General features: G+C 37.5%; 1 protein-coding gene across 4 annotated transcripts in view; it reads right to left on the bottom strand.

Annotated features, from left to right (window-relative positions):
• The window catches only part of Usp32 (ubiquitin specific peptidase 32), a 134,074-nt gene that overhangs the window by 81,753 nt on the left and 38,848 nt on the right, over positions 1-13,473 (bottom strand). For all 4 annotated transcript variants that reach the window (XM_041664340.1, XM_041664341.1, XM_041664342.1 and 1 more), the window contains exons 3-4: positions 8,536-8,641; positions 5,697-5,815 (exon numbers count right to left, since the gene is read on the bottom strand). In XM_041664340.1, coding sequence (XP_041520274.1) covers positions 5,697-5,815; positions 8,536-8,641 — 225 coding nt within the window. The remainder of the gene's footprint in view (positions 1-5,696; positions 5,816-8,535; positions 8,642-13,473) is intronic.

Below are 13,473 nucleotides of genomic sequence, written 5' to 3'. Positions count from 1 at the left end.
AAACCCTACACTTTATTTGCTAAGGTATATCCTAAAACCAATAGGCTATATTTATATCTGTTTTGATATTTAATAAATCTAGTGCTGGAGAAATGGCACAGGCTGCTCAAGCAAAGGATCAGTTCCAAGCACCTACATGATGGCTTACAAAATTCTTAACTCCAGTTTCAGGAAGACCAACACCTTCTGGCTCTTCAGGAACCAGGCACATATGTGGAGCAAATACATGTATGTAGGCAAAAGAAGCATACACATAAACTAAAAACCATAAAAAATGTGTTTCTTGGGCTAGGGAGATGGCTTAGTGGTTAAGAGCACTGGCTGCCCTTCCTGAGTTCAATTCCCAGCAATCACATGATGGCTCACAACCATCTGTAATAAGATCTGGTACCCTCTTCTGGCCTGCAGGCACACATGCAGACAGAACATTATACATACTAAATATATGTCTTTTTAAAAATGTGTTTCCCTTACTCTTAAAAATTATAATTACTCCACATTTTCACTTATCCCTTATCTTTTGCATTTTGTAATCTAAATTAGTATATATTTAACTAAAGTTGCCTAAATTAAAACACTTAAAACAATTATCTAGAAGTCATTTCTAGAATAGACAATCAGGATCTCAAAAGTCAATTAGAGTTTATAAACAAACAAGTTAGACAGACTTAGTAGTGTAGGCATTTAATCCCAGCACTCAAGAGACAGAGGCAAGAGGATCTCTGTGAATCTGAGGCCAGACTGGTCTACATAGCAAGGATAGGTCCTTGGACAGTCAAAGCTACATAATAAGACCCTATTTCAACAACCCCCCCTCAAAGGAACAAGTTCATTTTCACTTTTTGCTTTCCTTTTTAAAAGAACTATTTGAAAATTTCATACAAATTATACAATGAAATATTCATCTCTACCTCCCCATCTCACTCCTCTAAGTTCCTCTAAACCCCATCCACACATACTCCTCTCAACTTCATGTCTTTTACAAGTATTTGTTTTACTAAATCTCTAAAGAAAAAAAAGTATCTAGGTTAAACAAGACTGTGCTGAAACTCCTCTCTAGGTCAAGCTTTGCTTCGACAATAGCTCTTAAGTTTAGTAAGGACTAGATATTTCTCTGAGAAAAAGAAAAAACTCACTGGAAATACAACAAAGACTGGCATTCAGGGGCCTAACAACTCCAATCCTAATAGAAATGCTGAAGGATATAGAACAACTTCTGCACTGTTGAATAGGATCCTCCTAAGTACAATGTGCTTAACCTACTAGCTTGAAAACACTTAGCATCAATGCAATGCAAACTATGGAGACAACATTGACAGTCTTGTTTCAAATTTGAGACATGGACACAAGAAGACACTGCAAACATGTTGGGGATTAAGGATTTTATCATCCTATTCTTACTCTAACCATGTTTGTCTAAAAATAAAGGAGTATAAATTCCACACTTTTTACACCATTAACTCTTAAGATACTGGGATAAATCTTAAAAGTTGTGGAATCATTTATTACAACTAGCTTTTTAAAAAATGGTTATGATTTTATGAATTCTGTACTTGGTTTTCTTTTCTTTTTCCTATACCTAAAAACTCCTGAACTCTATAAAAATATGTTTGTTACTAGGCTGTATGACAGCTTGCAGCCATTAGGTATCTTCACTAAATAACCATTACAAGTTTGATAGCAACGATTAATTGCAAGCCCATCTGCCAAATACTGGGGAAAAAGGAGGCTGAAGGCTGAGTTGATCACCAATGATCATCTAGTCAATCATGGCTATATAACTAAATTTTTACAAAATCCAAAAGGGGGTGCATGAGAGATGCAGTTAAGAGTACACATCACTCTTCCAAAGGACCAGAGTTCAATTCCTAGCACCCACATCAGGTGGCTCATAACTGCCTGTAACAGATCCAATGACTACAGCCTCTGAGAGCACCTATGTGCTCTCTCTCTTCCTCCCTCCCTCCCTCTCCCCCCTCTCTCTCTACCTATGCCCGCTTGTTTGCTTGTTTTCTATCAATTTGACACAAGTTAGTCATTTGCGAAAAAAACCTCAATTGTGAAAATGCCTATATAAGATTTGCCTACAGGCGAGTCCATAGTGCATTTTCTTAAATGACAACTGATACAGGTGGGTCCAGTCATTGTGGTGCAATCCTTGGGCTTGTGGTCCTGGATACTATAAGAAAGCAGGCTAAGCAGCCAGGAGGGAAGCAGCAAGCCAGTATAAGCAGTACCCCTGCACAGCCTCTGTATCAGATGTTGCCTCCAAGGTTCCTACTCTTACTTCCCCCAGTGATGAACTGTAATGTGGAACATTAAACTGAAGTAAACCTTTCCAAGTTGCTTTTGGTCATGTTGTTTTATCACAGCAATAAAAACCCTAAGACAACAGCCACGTAAAAAGCTGATCGTGGCTGCAAATGCCTGTAACTCCAGCACTAGGGACAAAAATAGGCAGTTCCCTTAAGCTCAATAAATCCCTTAAAGCTCACCTAAAAGGCAAGCTTCAGGTTCAGTGAGAGACACTGTCTCAAGACTTCCTGCTCTGCCACCTGTATGTATACAGGTACAGGTGATCACATACTCACATGCATACACTATACACAACAAGAATAAAAATGATGGAATACACCTGCAGCCCCATATATTTGGAAAACTAAAGCAGATTTAATATTGAATATGAGATGAGGATCAATCTGGGCAACATAGGAGACCCCATAACAAAACAAACAAAGGGCTGCAGATTGCAGCAAATTAAATCATAGTCAACTCCCCAAACTGCCTTCTCTAGTTCATAGCCATCTCCATTAACAGAAACTCTAAATATTCAAATCATGATTTTCTATTCTATGCTAGCTTCTAACCTAAACAAGAAAAGATTCTGTAAGTCTACCTTCAAAACAGACAGACTCTCAGGAGGGTTGGCAAGATAGTCAGAAAGTAAAAGCGCTGACTAAGCAAACCTGGTGGCCTAAGCTCCATTTCCAGAACCCAAGTAATGATGGAAGGAGAGAACCAACTCCACAAAGCAGTCCTCTGATTTCCGTATGTAAACATACCACAGCATGACACCAACAAACACACACATATCATATACACACACAATAATAACTGAAATTTAAAAACATTTAAAAATAGTTAAGTATACAATCTAATAACCTCTCACTATCTCACTGCTATATGCCGTGATCTAAATAATCACTGCCTCCTACCAGGACTCCCACCTGGGGTACATTAGATCCTGTCTCAAAAAAATGAATGCTGCCATCTTGCCAGTGTAGTAGGCATTTCTATAATCCCAGCCACTTAAAAAAGTTAAAGAAAAATGAAAGGGGATAGCAAGTTTGAGGCTTGCCTGGACTGGTAAAGAAAGTTCAAAGTTAGCCTAAGTAATTTATGGAGACCCTATCTAACATAAAAATGAAAAGGTCTGGAGACGTGGCTTATGCTCTCCTAGCATATACAAGGCTCTGTGTTCACCTGCTAGCACTGTAAATTTTGAAATGAGGAGGGAAAGGAAGAAGGACCTTCTGCATTACTCATCTGCCCAAAACTTCCAAGGATCTCTATCTTACTCAAGGTAAAAATCAAAGACTCACACTATAACCTCCAATGGTGGTTTGAATGAGATAGCCTCCATAGCATATACAAGTATGAATACTTGAATACTTTGAATACTTACTCACCAGTTGATGGAACTGTTTGGGAAAGATTAGGAGGTGTGACCTTGTAAGAAAGGGGTATCATATGGGGGTGGGCTCTGAGGCTTCAAAAACCTCTCACCATTCCCATTCTCTCATATAGTGTTTTGTGGATCAAGATATGAGCCTTAAACTGTTCCTGCCTCTAGCTTTTGTTCCACAACCATGAACTCCAACCTCTGAAACTAAGCTCAACTAAACACTTTTCAACAAGTTGCCTTGGTCATGGTTTTTTGCTTCAGCAATAAAAAAGTAACTAACAGACATTCTCAATGCCCCAATAATCCCACTTTGATTCTTACTATTCCACTGCTAATTCTAGTCCAACTAAATGAGCCTTATTGCTTCTTTGACAGAGAAAAACACACTTTCACTTCAGCGTCTTTACTGTACTCTCTTCAGGGAGGTAGGTATCCTTATGAATATAAATCCTTGCTTGAGTTTCACTTTATCTGACAGAATTTCATAGTTATCCCACACATAAGAGAACACTTAGCTGCTTTCTCCCCACCAGCACCTACCTCTTATTCTACTTAATTTCCTTAGAGCACTAATTACCACCTAAAGCATATGCTACTGTCAATAATTTTTTTTAAAAGATTTATTTATTATGTATACAATGTTCCTCCTGCATGTACACCTCGATGCCAGAAGAGGGCTCCAGACCTCATTACAGATGGTTATGAGCCATTACGTGGTTTCTGGGAATTGAACTCAGGACCTCTGGAAGAACAGTCAGTGTTCTGAGCCATCTCTCCAGCCCTACTGTCAATAATTTTAAGGGACAGGTGGCCAATCATTTTTAGTTCCCATCAGCAAAATAAGAATGACTGAATAAGCCTTATTTAAATGTAAAACTATTATCACTTTCTCTGAAAAAAAGAATAGAATATTAATACATTTGCTATCTTCGTGAAATCCATTAATTCAATTTGCAAAGACTTTTTTTTTCTGACCAGCAATTTTTGTTACTAGAAAGAAACAAAGTATACCCCAATTTGTACTGAAGTACTAAAATACTATTACAGTAACTTCAAGTAAGTATGGCAGAACCAAAATATAGAAGTTTATTTTGTAGTACTGAACACATGAAAATGCTAAATAGATCTAGTGTACACCTATAATCTCTGCAGGAGCCTGCATGTGCAACAGTGTCAGTGTATCTGTGTGGAAGTGTGTAGTATTATAGTGTAAGTATAAATAAGTAATTGTCTTTATAGTAGAATTGAGGATTTTTCTTTTTTAAAGTTTTAGTTTACTATTATTAAATTAAGATTATGTATATGAGTATGTGCCTATAAGGGTAGGTGCCCCCACAGAGCAAAGTGCCTGATTCTCTGGAGCTGTGAAGTTGTGAACCACTCAAATTGGGAACCAGGACTCAAACTAGGGTCCTCTGGAAGAGTAGCATGCATTCTTAACCACTGAGCTATCTCTTCAGACCCAGAATCGAGGATTTTCTAGTTCACAAACACAGCAGCAATGAGAGATATAAACTCTTGGGTTTTTTTTGTTTGTTTGTTTGTTTTGTTTGGTCCTTCTGAGACCCTTCTGTGTTCTCTGTTTAACAGTCCTAGCTGTCCTGGAATTCACTTTGTAGATCAGACTGGCCTCAAAATCACACAGCTCCACCTGCCTCTGCCTCCCAAGTGCAGAGATTAAAGGTATGTGCCATCACACCCATTTGAGACATAAACTCTTGAATTTCACTTTATCTGACAGATTTTCCGAGTTATCTTAAAAAGAGCAGCACTTACCTCCGCCCTATCAACATTTCTTCCCTTATTCCACTTTATTTTCTTGTAGAATTATTAGATAATATGAATATTCTTTATTGAGCACAGCACATAAAGGAGTTGAAACATTAATCATTGAATATAAAAATACCAAGAATCCTCTGTGCGCAAGCATCCATCATAGCCATATTTACCACAAACTAAGAGTTAACACTACATCAACAAGAAGAAATAAAATATAAATCTTTAAATGTACCTCTGAGAAACACTTCCTAATTGTATCTGGGACTTTACCATCCACCACATGGAGCATTCTTTCCATTTCTTCCCGTACAACATAGCTCCCAGATTCACTTGAAAAAAGACTAAAAATATCTAAGAGAAAGAAAAATAAGTTAATCTTAGCATACATCAAGTACAGTTAGTAGAAGCAGAAAAAGAAGAGAAAGACATAATTTACTGCATTTTATGAGTACAACTTATTGTTGTCATCTTCATTATCCTCTTCCTCCTGCTCTTCTTTTTGAGAGAGTCTTGCTCTGGAGTCTTGGCTGGGTTAGTACTATGTAGCCCAGGCTGGTCTTGAATTTATAATACACCTACCTCAGCCTCCTGAGAGCTATAACTACAAGTGTGTGCCACCATGCCTGTCTGTATAAATTACTGTTCAAAATAATTGTGTTGTTTTTTTCATATATGTGATTAATAGCAAGTCCTAGCAAAGACTGGAAGAAACAGGATCAAACCACCATCTGGCCTCACTCACATATTATAAAAGATCCTGGCCTGGGGTGGTGGCACCTTTAATCCCAGCACTGTGGAGGCAAAGACAAAAAAATCAAACAACAAGCAAAATATAAAAAAAGAAAGAAAGAAAATGGGGCCAGGTGGTAGTTCCAGGACAATCAGGACTGTTACAGAAAGAAACCCTGTCCCAAAAAAATGTTAATGAGTATACAAATAAATGTAACCATTCTGGATTTGCCAAAATCTAGAAAAAGTAAAGATATAAGTCAGAAACTCTAATTCTAAACAATCCCATTTTAACTTTTAGAAATGTTGATACTTGTGCACAAAATGCAGTATGTTCACTCAACTATTGTTTGTAAGAGCAAAAATTAGAAACAAAATAAACATTTACTGAGAAAACAAACTGAGATGTATGAGTATATATAATGCAATACCATATAGCAGTTAAACAGAATAGGTACTTCAAGATGAATAAGCATTAAATAAAATGATTTTCAGAAAAAAGGCCAAACTCTTGAAGATATGCTTACAGATATAAATATAAGACATAAAAATGTTCAAAAGGTGAAAGAGGTCATTACATTTTTGAGAGCACTTATCTCTAAGAAAGGCAGCAATACTGGGATTTTGAAAAGATGTAAGAATTATTCATCACATTTCCTTTTTGTTCTTAGAGATGGGGTGTCATGCCAGCAGGGTGCCACACCCCCTTTAGTCAGCACTTGGGAGGGAGAGCAGGTGGACCTCTGAATTTGAGGCCAGCCTAGCCTACAGAGTGAGTTCCAGGACAGGTAGGGATTCACAGAGAAACCTGTCTCAAAAAAAACCAAAACAACCAACAAAACAAAACAAAAAAGTCAGAGTGTCTTACAGCCTTCCAACTTGCTATGTAGCTGAGGATAACCCTGGAGTACTACTGATCCTCTTGCCTCTGTCTCTCAAGTGCTGGGATCATAGGGATGTGCTGTCAAACAGAGCAAACTGTTTCCTTTCTTAAAAAAGACATCAAGATGTGTAACACAGATGAAAGAATTCCCCCCTGCCCCCCCCAAGATAGGGTCTCTCTCTGTAACAGCTCTGGATGTCCTAGAACTAGCTCTTGTTGATTTGACTGTCTCTGCCTCCCAGGTGCTGGGATTAAAGGCATGAGCCACCACTGCCTGACTCAAATGTGTTTTAAATATATGAATATATGTTTTAAAGGTATTTACATGTATGTGTGTGTGTGCATGCGTGCATATATGGGATATACCTACAAGAGGACAGAAGAGGATGTCAGATCCTCTAGGACTGAAGTTACTCATGACATGGGTGCTGGAACCAAACTCACGTCCTTTGGAAGAGTAATACAAGCTCTTAACTGCTGAACCAACTCTCCAACCCCTCAGTAAAATATTTGTAAGCCTTATCTATGTTTTTAGCATGGATCAGTCATCACTTGACTTCCTTTCCTTGTAAAGTAAGGCTAGATTGTACAGAAATTTGCATTTTGTTTATCCATCCAGATAGGCCCCGAGTTTAATTCCCAGCACCAAAAATAAGTGAATAAAAACAAAAGCGAAAGTGGCTGCACTATCATTTTACATTCCCCAAAGCAAAGGACAGCTGCTGTGGAATATATTTTAAGATGTGTTACACTCGTTTATGCTGTGGAACATTTGTTTTAATGATGTAAAGATGTGTTGCATTCTTTTATGTTGCATCTGTTTAACTCTATAAAGCTGTGATACTGTGCCTGTCTAAAAAAGTCTGATTGGTCTAATAAAAAACTGAGCAGCTAATAGCAAGGGAGGAGAAAGGATAGGCAGGGCTGGCAGGCAGAGAAAATGATAAGTAAGAAGAGAAATCTGGGAAGAAAGGATGAAGGAGCGAGAGAACAAGGAAAGGGCAACAGGGGTCAGACACCCAACCACAGAACTAGCTAAGCAGTAAAAGTGAAAGTAAGATATACAGAAGAAAATGAAAAAGTCTAGAAGCAAAAGGTTGATGGGATAATTTAAGTTAAGGAAAGCTAGCTAGAAATAACCCAAGCTAAGCCTGTGTGTGTATTTATTTGGGTGTTGAGTGGTGGGCCCCACAAAAAGAGCAAAGAGTAAAAACAACCAACAACAGACTGCAACTTTTATAGACACTGACACTGTTATTATATTTTAAAATGTGATGTGGTATCTCAGTGGTTTTGGTTGACTCTGATGACTAGCTACAATGAACAGTTCTGAAGTGCTTATTTATTGGTCAGCTGTGTGTCTTTGGAGAAATAGCCATTACAATCTTTGCCTTTCAGATTTTTCAGTAAATTATTCTGCACATAGGATATTATTATAACCTAAGATAAAAGAACTTACATTTTGCTTTCTCTTCATCTTTGCCTCTTGTAAGGAGAACAAGTCCAACTATTAAGTTATTGAAGTGTAGCCCTTTGGATGTTCCACCAAAAGAACAGTAAATCACCTGAAGAAAAAAACGTGAGAAAGCCAACCTTAGAGATGCTTCAGTTATCAAGGACAGGAGGTGTCATCATCCTTAACTAAACCTTGTCTCCATCTTCAGACAAGGCTCTGATTAGTTTTAGTGAAATGATAATGATTCTCTCTTCTTCTGTACCTTATTACAACACTTGGCTGATATGTCCACCTACTCTAACACACGCACACATTACAGGATGACACAACTGACCACTTATTTTGTTTTGGATCCTTATTAAGGTCCAAAAGGTGGGAGTGGGGGGAGGGAGATGACTTCCTTTAAAGCGGCAATAATTTAATAAAGAATTTATGCAGTTATAGAGTATCCTTTAACTTCAACTACACTTATACATTTATTATTGTGATTACAAAGAACAACATTCCCTCATTTTCAGAATTCTAAAGAAATCACAAAAAATTATTAACAGAAATTTATTACATTATTTATAATAGAATAAAAACTAGACATAAAAGGAACTTATTCAAAATTATTACAAATTGCTTATTCATTATTAAAAATTTTTACTCAAAAATTATGTATGGGGGTTGGAGAGATGGCTCAGAGGTTAAGAGCACTAGCTGCTCTTCCAGAGGTCCTGAGTTCATCCACATAGTGGCTCACAACCAATTATAATGAGATCTGGTGCCCTCTTCTTTGTTGAAGTAATACAGAACACTGCATACATGATAGATAGATAGATAGATAGATAGATAGATAGATAGATAGATACATACATACACACACAGATAGATAGATAGATAGATAGATAGATAGATAGATAGATAGACAGATAGATAGACAGACAGACAGACAGACACATAGATAGATACATAGATATTTAAAAAATTATGGCTGGGCAGTGATGGTGCACACCTTTAATCCCAGTACTCGAGAGGCAGAGGCAGACAGATCTCTGTGAGTTTGAGGAGGCCAGCCTGGTCTAAAAGAGCTAGTTCCAGGACAGCTAGAACTGTTACTCAGAGAAACCCTGTCTCAAAAAAAAAACAAAGTACATGCATACAGACAGACAGACAGACACATACACACAGTATGGGCTAGTGAGACAACTTGGTGTTTAAGGGAGCTCACCCCTAAGTCTGACATCCTGAATTCAATCCCTTAAACCCACAAGATAAAATGAAAGAAACAACTTTTGCAAGTTTTCTTGATCTTCACCATGTACATCACGGCATGTACACACATGTAAAATAAACAAGGGCTTAGGCATAGTGTTGCATGTCTATAATCCAAAATGATCAGCAAACAGAGGCCAGTACATCTTTATGAGTTTCAAGGCTAGCCTGGTCTATATAGTGAGTTCTAGGTCAACCAGAGCTACACAGTGAGTCACTGTCTCAAAACAAAATAAAAGGTGCAAGACATGGCTTGGTGGTACAGGCCTATAATCTCAGCTTTTGGGATATAAATTCATGGCTACTGCTTCAGAAAATACTTTTCCTGAGTAAACTTTAATATACCTTTTAAAGCACCTGACTAAAAGTCAGCAGGACTTGGTTGGGGGATATATTTTAGTTGATAAAGCACTGTTTTGGCATGTGCAAGGCTCTGGGCTCAATCCCTAATCTTGAAGGAAAACAAAAGTAAATAGTCAGTGGCATCAAGTTAATGTCTTCAAAAGTTAAACTTTATGTAATCTTCATAAGGACAAATACTTTCCATTTAAAATTTGGGTGAACATGTGGTCCATCAATTCATTTTTATCTACAAAAACATTTTCCAGGCAAACAATCTTTAGCAAATACTTTTTCTTTTGCAAATATTATTCTATTAAATTCAGTTTCTCAGGCAAATTTGGCAGATCTGAATTTCTTAATGAAGAAATGATTTTTCCAGGAAATATCTAATCAATAGTAAATTTTGGGTGGACATAGTTGTGTGAGGGAATCTAGGGGAAAACCAAACACTGTTATTCCACTAAAGGAACAAACAATAAAATAATGCCTAATGACATTCTGCTACACCTATATATCAGGGTCCTCACTGAGCCATCATTAGAGAAGCCTCTTCCTACAGAAGATAAAAACTACAAAGACACACAACTGAAAAATGAGCAGACACTGAGAGATCTTGTAACATTCAATCCTAAATGGGATGTATTCATCAAATCCTTCCCCTCATGGCTCAGGGAATTCTGCAAAAGAGGAGGCTGGAAAGATTGTAAGAGCCAGAGGGGATGGATGATAAGAAGAAAACAGTATCTTCCAGACAAAACAGGACTTGTGGTAGTTTGAATGTAACTGGCCCCTATAATTTCATAGGAAGTGACACTATTAGAAGGGATGGCTTCGTTGGTATGGCCTTGTTGGAAGACATATGTCACTGTGGGGGGCAGGTTTTGACCAAAAAAAGACAAAGAGGACTAGCTGGGAGGCAGAAAGGGATCAGTAAGAACAGCAGGGGATAAGAGAGGATAATGGGGAATGAATGATCAAAATACATACATTATATATGTATATGAAATTTAAGAACAAAATCTATTATTGCATATAGTTAATATACACTAATAAAACTATTAAAAATAAACATACAAACCTAATGAGAAAATGCACCATGCTAACTTGATGAATTAGCCAGTTGGTGGGACAAACGTCTTTAATCCCAGCACTTGGGAGGCACAGGCAGGTGGATCTCTGAGTTCGAGGCCAGCCTGGTCTACAAAGCGACTTCCAGGATGGCTAGTGTTACACGAAGAAACTCTGCCCCCACCAAAAAAAGAAAAGAAAAGAAAAAGAAAAAAGAAAAGCTAACTTGATGAATTTAGTGTTACCTACAAGATACTTCTGGGATTGTCTGAGGGAGTATTTCCAAAGAGGTCTAACTGAACAGGGAAGAGCCACCCTGGAGGTGGTCTGCACATACTACAAACTAGAGACTGGTAATTATAGAAAGAAAAAGGAAAACTGAGCACCAGTATTCACGTCTCTCTGCCTACTGACTGTAGACACAATGTGAATGGTGCTCTCATATTCCTGCTACCATGTTTTCTCCACCCTAATGACCAGGACTTCCTCTAATTATAAAACCAAGATAAAACTTCTCCTTAAGTTGCTTCTTATCAGGTATTTGGTCACATCAGCATAAAAGTAACTAATGCTGTCACTAATGGCAAACAGTTCAAGGATATTAAATGAATACCTTACTGTCCTTCAAATATATGGCTTCGTAAGAGCTTAGTATTTGTTCCAAGGAATTATTACAAAATCAGTCTTGACCTTCAGAAAGTAGATGGGAAGGGGAATATGCAATGAAAATTAGTAGTAGGAATTTTACTTCAGCTAAAACAATAAAACTTTTACTTCCTTCCTTTCTTCCTTCTTTCTTTCCACGGCCCCACCAAAACCCTTTTTAATAGATAGCATCAGTAAAAAGAAGTTGCTACTGGTTTCTCTGGGATATAAAACAAAAGGATCCTCAAACACATTTAAATGAGGAATTCCAATATCCAAAACAATGTCTTAAGTATTCCAATCCCGACCCAATGAGAACCAGGAACCAAAGGAACTTTGGCTGGACAACAGCAAACTATACTGCATATGGTTTCAACTGTCTTATTATACCTTACAGAAAACACAGGTTATCAAACCATGAAGTTCAGATGTGGACTAAGTTATAAAAAGTACATAAAACTTAATACATGCACACCCAGCAAATGCATATGCGCACACACACACACACACGCACAAGTAAAATAAAAATAGTAGTAGTTGTAGTAATAAAAGACCTGAAATTTTGGCATGGTAGCGTATGCCTGAATCCCAGCACTCTATTGAAAATAAAGGATCAGTAGTAGTTCAAGATCACTCCTTGTTACATAGTAAGCCTGAGGCCTTGTTTCAAACAACTAAAAGCTAGTCAACTGCTACCACCATACAAACAAACTCCCAGAGATACATATTATCTTCTTCATCCCATTAATAATGTTCCCAGTTCCAAAAGAAAATTAGGTTACTTTCTTAAGTTTCCACAAGCCCAAGACAGAAAAATACCTCACCTAAGAGCATACAATTCCCCTACCTTCTCTCTCGGTGTCAAAATTGGAAGGTTTTTCCAATAAGGCAACCTGTTCTAATTACTAAGCCACGCCCTTAGTACTCTTATTTTCTTAAATGTAAAATTCATTGTAAGCAAGAGCCATATAGTCAAAGACTGTCCCATTTAAGCAAGTATTAAACAAACTGCGGCACACTATAATTATTACCTTGACCTGTCCTTGCAAAGTAAAAGGCAGGCAAGTTCAGACCAAGTTTTTTTTTTTTTTTAAATCGATACCAGCTCATACTGTAACCTAGAATCTTCAGTACCTTGTACTGAACTACACACTGTTATCACTCAACTATTAAATAAATATGGGAAAGAGGAAAAGCAAAACTTGATAAACCCTATGAGAATATTAACCATTGTTATCAACAGTTTCACTTTGCTAAATCAAGGGCAATGCTAATGCTTCACTCATCACAAAACAAAAAATAGTATCTTCAGACACATTCTACATGTAACTTCCAGGAACTAGGATCTAGGAATCTTTAGAAGATATTATGTAGTTTATCACAGATACTACAGTCCCAAGAGAATGGGACAAATTTCCATTTCTTTTTTTTTTTAAATCTATTTATTTATTATGTATACAGTATTCTTGGTATTCTGTCTGCATGTATGCCTGCAGGCCAGAAGAGGGCACCAGACCTCATTACAGATGGTTGTGAGCCACCATGTGGTTGCTGGGAACCGACCTTAGGAAGGGCAGGCAGCTTTCTTAACCACTGAGCCATCTCTCCAGCCCCCCAAATTTCCATTTC

This window comes from Microtus oregoni, unplaced genomic scaffold, assembly GCF_018167655.1.
Source record: "Microtus oregoni isolate MIOR12 unplaced genomic scaffold, Mior012 000015F_ref0000493, whole genome shotgun sequence".
NCBI lineage: Eukaryota > Metazoa > Chordata > Mammalia > Rodentia > Cricetidae > Microtus > Microtus oregoni.
This window is presented reverse-complemented; position numbering and strand designations above follow the sequence as displayed.